The following is an 8,350-nucleotide window of genomic DNA, read 5'->3' on the forward strand; positions in this document are numbered from 1 at the left end:
GTAGTGTGACAGGGGGTGGTGCCCCAACCCCTCAATCAGCCCTACCCTGAGCGTGACTGAGAGTGGCATCACAACTTCCCAATCCGCCCTGCTCTGTGCATGACAGAGGCGGCGCCCCAACTCCCCAATTGGCCCTGCTCTGAGCCTGACCAGGGGCTGCACCTAGGGATTGGGCTTGCCCTCTGCCACCCGGGAGCAGGCCAGGCTGAGGGACGCCCCCCTCCCCACCGAGTGCACAAATTTTTGTGCACCGGGCCTCTAGTCTATATTATAAAAGGCCTGTGGCCAAAATGCCATAACGCCCAAAGACCAGTCACCAAGAGGTGCATTGATGGGTCCCGCGGAGCGCTGGGTCTGGGACTCGCGTGATTTCGTGCGCTGAGCCTCTAGTGCAGTTATAAAAACACACACATGGGAGCAAGTGTGCCAAGTTAAGAAAATAGAAAGAACAAACTGTGGACAGGTCGGTGTCCACAACTAAAGGATGTATGTATGGTGTTCTTTGCACTATTTGTGCAACTTCTCTCAGTGAGGTTGAAATAATCTATCTATAATAGCAAAAGCCTAATATGCTAATTACACCAGACATCCTTCTGGAAGCTGGGGCTGCAAGGGAAGCCCAGGTCCTGGGTGCCAGAGGGAAGCTGGTGCCAGCAGCTTGGGGAAGGTCTACTCTTGCATGAATTTTGTGCATTAGGCCTCTAGTTTACAAGTAAAATGTAAAAGGTAAAGGTAAAGAGTGGCCCTGCTCTACCTTCTTTTGCAGATTCAGAAAGCTGTTCAAATTTCTGGCAGCATTCTTGCTGGTGTGCCTCAGCCAACTTGACATCTTTGCTTTTTAACCGGGCCTTATCCAACGCTTTGTTTGAGTTCTCATAGTCAATGAGGGCTTTGGTACGCCTGTATAAGAGATCCTGAGAAGAAAATTAACAGATAAAAACATGGTAAAATATCCCAAGTACTCTAGTGCCAATGCACTACCTGAAATGTCAACATCTAGTCTACTTCATGACCCCCACCCCCGCCCCATTATTTTTTTTAATTCCAAGATCAGTCTTGGAAGAACTCTTATGGCATTACTGAGAATTTTTTCCGAATTGTTCATGTTAGTCAAAAGAAAAAAAAACAGTGAAAACTGAAGGATTTCTTTTTCTAGGAAAGTAATTTCAGAAAATTAACCACTGTGTATTGAACATGTACAATGACTGCAAGGTGAGTCAAATGATGCAGATAGAATGCAAAGTGGGCAATGAGGTAGTTAGAACATTCTTATAACCTTATCCAGAGAACCCTGCCTCTGGAAGTCTACCCTGAGGACCTAATCTGAAATATTCTTAGCAATGTTGCAGCAAAGTAAAAGTTATCTTAGTATCTAAAATGGGAAGTTATACCCTAGCCACTTTGGCTCAGTGGATTAGCCTGCACACTGAGGGGTCCCAGGTTCGATTCCAGTCAAGGGCACATGCCTAGGTTGCGGGCTCAATTCACATTGGGGGGCGTGCAGGAGGCAGCCAATCAATGATTCTCTCTATCTCTCTCCTTCTCCCTTCCTCTCTGAAATAAAAATATATTAAAAAATAATTATAATAAAATGGAAAGGTATGCATGTATGACAACATCTAAGATTCAATTATGTCCCTCTTTGTATATATGCAAAAAAACTTGTTTATCATCAGCACTTAAATTCATCTAAAGATAGTCAAGAATAGTCAAGAATGTGTAAAAAAAATTCCATTGAATTTTGGGGTTTGATCCCTGATTGGGGCTCCTGGGAGACAACCAATTTGATGTTTCTCAATTCCAAATATAAGACTAAAGAAACATGCCAAATGACAAATTAACTAAAACTAAACTAAGGGGAAAATAATGAATTTCTACATTCTGACAGCATTTTTCTGTTACATATTTTCCCTATCTAATCTTATGTCTGATTCATTATTTCACACAAAAATGACTTAAACATTTTTGTTCAGGGCTGTGTAGACAGTGGAGAATGCATGTTTCATTCTAAAAGGTCATTCTGCCCCCAATTAGTCTTGCTTTTTTAATGAATAATGCTTAATGACAACTGCAATTCAGTAAAACTCAGAAATCCCAAAACCTTTTCTGCCTCAGAAATAGCCTTCAGAAAGTCTTCAGTTATGTACTGCATCAAATAACTCACAACCCCAAACTATTTATGTATCTGTCTTCTCAAGTACAACCGCTATTGATCTCAAGTAATACAAGGTAAGGATACAATGCCACAAAAAGATACATAACTGTGGAAAAATTTCAATCTAAAATGAGACTGAAAGACATGAAATGAAGAACCTCATGCATGTGCCCGCAGAACAGAACTTAAGAACAGGCTACTTTCCTGTAAATGCCTGATTTACAGAAGAATCTCCTGACCAATGAACATCCACCCATGAACTTACTGCTTGAACTCTGGACGGACTTCCCACTCTTTGTACCCTCCTTGCCCATAAATGCGCTCCACACCCTCACCAGACTCACATGTAGCTTACTATTGTTGCATGCCTTTTCCAAATTGCCATTCCTCAATAAACTCAATTTCTGATAACTCAAGCTTGCCTCAATTTACATCTCTATTTAGATCCTCATCACTTACATAAACAATCCTGACAAATTACTATCTTCCTTCATTTTTAACAAAAAGAATACATCTCTAACATCACACCTCTTAAAAGTCATGGCAAGGCAGACGTAAAGAACGTACCTTAGCAGCCTCTATGTTGAGCATATAGTATCGAAGGAGCTCTGTCAGCTTTAAATCTTCATCTGAGGAGACTCGACTCTCTACTTTCTTTTAGAAAAAATAAAGATCATCATCAAAGTAGATATCAACAGATTATAAAATATATAATGAAAACCAAAATAAACATCCTTACCCTAAGTTTTTCAAACAGCTCAGCAACCTTCAACAGGTACCTAAAATATATACAGAAATGGGTAAATTCAGGAGTCTTAGCCTTTGGTGCTTTAGAATTAACATATCAAAGTATTGTTCTCATCACTAGATTTGGCCCATTCTAGTAGAGATGACTATAAAGTTGAACACACTTATAGTGTCACAATCATGGGTATCAACCTGTTGGTACACTATCCCCCTTCAGCCATATTGCCATGAAGAACCTGTGCTCCAATTTTAATTATCAGTATTTTTTATTGATATTATGCGTGAGAGAGAGAGAGAGAGATTGAGAAACATCAAATTGGTTGTCTCCCAGGAGCCCCAATCAGGGATCAAACCCACAATCTAGCTGTGACAAGGAATCAAAGCCGCCACCTTTTGGTGTACATGATGACACCCCAAACATCTGAGTTACACTGTCCAGGGTGTGTCCCCAATTTTTATCTAATGCTAAATCTGTGTTAACCAAGGTCAGGTTCTAATGAACCATCCATCAGGTGTCCCCCAAAGCCATTAAGTATAAACTATTTCATCTTGGTTCTGCCATTAGCTGACTTCCACTTTCAAATCAGATATACTGCTGCCTGTTATACTAAGCCTAGGTATTAAATAGAATACTGTATCACACGAAAAATGGCCGGGCTAAAGAAACTGAAAAATATAAATTTTAAAAAAAAGCTCAAGATCAGACTGGGAGCATTACATTATCCTTATGACCACTTCCATCAAATCTCTTTCCAGGAACTATGTGGAACAGAACATACAAGGCAAACTTCAAAAAAAAGAAAACAAAAAGTAGTAGAGACATGTAATACAGACTCAATAATCACGTTTGGTACAGAAGTGCCCTGAGTCCGCTACAAAGTGTCTGTGTGTTCAGAGAGTGTATAAGATTTTAGCTACTAGAAACTATCTTATCTACCTTTGATAAGCTTATACTCAAGAGAACTGACATTATGTAGTCACTACTCACTATACTTTCAATCATACCACCTACTAGTTTTGGATTAGAGAATTTAGGGAATAGCTTTTCCAACAAAAACTTACTTTTTGATGACTGTGGGTTCCTCTAAAGCCAGGCTATGCAGGCAGGCTGCAGTGTGGATGTAGTCATCTGCAACATCTGTAGAAACAAGAATAGCCTTGTTTATATGAACAGAACTGGCACATTAGCAAAGGTAGGTGGCTAGTGGGTGAATGATATTTACTTTTATGAGATCTGGTCATTTTGTCAGCTTTTGCACATGAATCCTTGATCCTATTATAATAGTTAATGAGGAAATTCTTCTCTTGCTCAAAGAAGTCATCTACCTCCTAAAAGGAGAGGGGGGGAAAAATTTAAGAAGCAAAACTTAAAAATATGAATATGTGTTTTGAATTAGAAGAAACATTAAGGAAATAAACTCATGCATAAGCTTAAGCTCTACAGACCAGGTAAATACAAATTGATAAAATACCATTTCACACTTAAGACCAGCAAAAGTCAAGCGATGGCAGGAAATGTCAACAGAGAACCATTTTGAAGAACCATTTAACAAAGCCCAGTAACACTCTGGTATCCCAAGATCTAGCAATTCTGTGAGAGCAATAGTTCTGCTTAGTGATTTGCTACCACCTAGCTTCAGATACTGTGTGTGTAGAGGAGGGATGAATTCGGTTGCTTTCAGACCGAGAGTCAATGCTGGAATCTGGTGGGCACCAGCCAGGGACACTAAACACCCTGCAATATGTGGGTACAGATTAAGTCCCACACACCTTAAACGTTGCCACTGAGATCACCAAAGAGCTTCCAAATTTCTAACAAGGCCCCTGGTACTCAGCACCTATATTCTAGGCTACTTACTCAAGCCCGCAAGTGACAAAGTTAGATACCAAATAGTAGCTTTTAAAGTAACACAGTTAAAAGGGGGGATGAGGAATAAAGGAATAAATCACACATATGAGGTTAATGAGAGACTTATTAATTTGATTTCCTAGAATAGTACCTAATAGTATGAATGTGTAAGCCACATGTGCCAGTAAAATTTTTCTAGTAGCCACAGGTGAACTTAACTTTAAATATTTTACTTAACTCAGTATTATCTACAACAAAACTATCAGTGAGCTATATAATACATTCTTTTCTTCACATCAAGTCCATGGAATCCAGCATATAAATAAAATTAAAAATGTGAAGTGTCTGGGGCTACCAAAATGGGCTGTGTAGTTCTGGAGACCGTCGTGAACGACCGCCCTTATGGCTAATTTTCTTTTTTAAAATAATTTCACTTCTCTCCTTACAAAAAACAAGGAGAAAATAAAGACTTAAGTGTGAGAAGGTTCTTATCCCTTCTCCAGGGAGAGAACAGGATATTTTGGAAAAACTCATTTCACAAATATCTTTTCTAAAGAAATAAAAGGTCACCTATCTATGCAAAGTCAGGAATTTTCTTAAACAACTAAAAGCCACTTACCTTAACTCCAGAAAAAAGGACTTCATCAGCACTTTTCACCACACTTTTAAAAAAGCCACCAAACATCTCTTTGGTATTTTTCCGCCTAACACTTAGCTGAAGAAAGAGAATGTCAAAAGAAGTTTATGGTAATTATATTTTTCTGGGTAAGTCCTAAATACTTTCCAAATAAGACTGTTTACTAGTATAGGCACACGCATAAGATAAAGACATTAAGACAAATTCCATCTTAACCACCAGATCTAAGATACTGAATATATAGCTAAACCTAAATCCAGGTCACAATTCTAAAAGTATGATGTAATAGATATTTTGAAAACTATCTGGGCAACAAGATGGGTTTTTCCCCCTTACTTTTTTTATTGATTTTAGAGGGAGAGAAACATCAATCGGTGTCCTCACTGGGAGTTGAACTGTGATCCTTTAGTGCAGTGGTCACCAACCTTTTGGACCTCATGGAACACTGGTGGGCGACCGCTGCTTTTGTGTACAGGATGACACTCCAACCAATTAGCTAGGAACCCACTGGCAAGGCACCAAATCCCAGTGGCTTTTAAATTTTTGGTAAAATTTGTTCTGTTCTATGTTTATTAAACTTCACTGGTTAGAAGACACTGAGGAAATTTCTAAGTTGGGATTTGCTTCATACATATTAACAGAAACATTAAAAAAACAAATATACAAGTCTTCTGTCAACAAGGTAGCCTAGAAAAAAACAAATTTGGGTCGATTTAAGTTTCTTGTAATAATCCCAAACTTAACTGAGAGAGAAAACTATTCTTCAGAAGGGGAAAAAGGTCATAATCTTTAGCCTTTTATAAAAATGTCTTACATAATTGATCTGCCATGGAGAGGAAGTGGCATATACTAAAGGTTTCCACTATGTTAAGAAATTCAGAACACTAAAAGTCAATTTTGGACAATATGTATCAAGTATTTTTATTTTTAACAAGTCTATAGCTTATTTGTTTTAAATATGTCTTTTTTGATTTTAAAAAGAGGGAGAGGAGCAGAGAGAGAGAAACATCAATGAGAAATATCGATCAGGTACCTCCTGCACACTCCCTACTGGGGATGGAGCCTGCAATCTGGGCATGTGTCAACTGGGAATCCAACTGGTGACCTCTTGGTTCATGGGTAGACACTCAACCATAGAGCCACACCAGCCGGGCATCAGATATATCTTTAAAGAATAGTCTTGTACATTTTCCTGGATTATGGAAATGAAATCTTAAAAAAAAAAAAAAAAGCCTTACATCCTGATCGTATTCCAGGAAAACATGAAAGTTGCGATCTTTACTGAGAACAGGGTGAGAAGAAAGCCGCTGAAGAAAGACTTCATGGGAGGATACAGTCTTCTTAAAGACAGCAAGATATTCACTAAAAGAGAAGCATATAAGACATTTATAGTTGGCACCACTCAACTGGCAAGCACTACCCCACCCAATTACTGCTCATGCCACTAAGTAAAATATCTGAATAAGGCCTAAACATTTTGGTATAACTTTATATCTAATTCAGTAATAAGATAGTTGCTATTTTGAAATCTATGGAATGAACAAAAGAGGGAAAGTGGTATTATAACTGGGGTTGATGGAGCAAGTCTACAAAGCCTGAAATCTACATGCAAACACTGCTGGTATTTAGCAGCCAACAGAACATTGATTTCTTTAAAATCACACACCCACACAAAAACCCTTTAATTGGCAGCTATGCAGACATCACGGAGACTAAAAAGGCTCAGAATCATAAGAAATTATACAACACCTAAGGACAGATGAAGTTAAGGGAATAAATCTCATTTTGATGCATCAGTATAATACAACTGATGAATATACTATTGAGATCCTCCCCTAAACTCCCAGCCTTTAAAAGCCCTCAAGATAAAAGGACCCAGCACTCTCCCCCATCTCAACACACCCCCACCCCTCTTTCCCACTAAGGCATACATCTCCTATCTAAAGGTCCCAGAGAGCCCTAGCTTGTAGCTCAGTGGTTAGAGCATAAGCCCACACATCAAAGGGTTACAGGTTTGATCCCCAGCCAGGGCACCTGTGGGAGGCAACCAATTGATGTCTCTTTCCCTGCCCCTCTCTTTCCACTCTCTAAAAAATAAACTAAGATAAAGGTGTCCATGAGACTTGCAACCAGGGGAGCAACTAGCAGTAGCAGCTTGTCCAAGGCTAACCCCTTGAACCTGTCTCCAAGGCCCTCTTCTGACTTTTCAGTGAGTCAATAGCAGCCCCACCTTGGCTCACTTCTGTCACTGACTTATTTCTCAGTGAGCCAGAGGCTTATTTCTTTCCCATAACATTTCTAAAGCCAGAGCAGCCCCACCTAGGCTCTGGCTCTCTCTTGTTGTTTCTTCTAAGCCCCTCCTTGTTTCGCTGTCCCCAGCTTTTTTAAAAAATCCTCACTCAAGGATATTTTCATGGTTTGTTTGTTTTTTGGGGAAGGGACAGGTATGTGCCCTGACTGAGAATTGAACCCGTGACTTTTTAGTGTACAGGACAATGCTCCTACCGACTGAACCACACGTGCCAGAGCACTGTCCCCCAGCTTTAATACACATACTCTCAAAATCACATACACAAAAAATTACCAAGTGGATCTATCTCAATCTAGACATTAAAGATCACGCTAAACTTCTCAAAGGGAAACTTGAGTCTGTGTTCAGTGCTTTACCCTCATCAGTGGTCATGATAGTCACTGAAATGCATGAATAATTCAGGACCTGGATGTTTAGGAGCACTGGCCCTAGACAATATGGACTTGGGGCAGAGCATTAATGAGAAGTGCTGAAATGAGCACCTAAGTTCAATACACTGATGGTAGAAGAGGGGAGGAAGTCAATATAAAGCCCAAGGATGGTTTCAGAAGAAAGTTTAGTGCAAATCTCCAACTATGACACAGAATTTAAAAACCATTTTTGTTTGAATTAAATTACAATCAGCCGAAACTGGTTTGGCTCAGTGGATAG

The 8,350-nt window shown here is 39.4% G+C and overlaps 1 protein-coding gene across 3 annotated transcripts in view; it reads right to left on the minus strand.

The window, feature by feature from the left end:
- SNX5 (sorting nexin 5) overlaps nt 1-8,350 on the minus strand; it is a 28,436-nt gene that overhangs the window by 7,602 nt on the left and 12,484 nt on the right. For all 3 annotated transcript variants that reach the window (XM_006776125.2, XM_006776126.2, XM_006776124.2), the window contains 7 exons: nt 6,627-6,750; nt 5,371-5,466; nt 4,126-4,231; nt 3,965-4,040; nt 2,895-2,934; nt 2,723-2,809; nt 755-914 (listed from right to left, as the gene is read on the minus strand). In XM_006776125.2, coding sequence (XP_006776188.1) covers nt 755-914; nt 2,723-2,809; nt 2,895-2,934; nt 3,965-4,040; nt 4,126-4,231; nt 5,371-5,466; nt 6,627-6,750 — 689 coding nt within the window. The remainder of the gene's footprint in view (nt 1-754; nt 915-2,722; nt 2,810-2,894; nt 2,935-3,964; nt 4,041-4,125; nt 4,232-5,370; nt 5,467-6,626; nt 6,751-8,350) is intronic.

Source organism: Myotis davidii, unplaced genomic scaffold, assembly GCF_000327345.1.
Source record: "Myotis davidii unplaced genomic scaffold, ASM32734v1 scaffold608, whole genome shotgun sequence".
NCBI lineage: Eukaryota > Metazoa > Chordata > Mammalia > Chiroptera > Vespertilionidae > Myotis > Myotis davidii.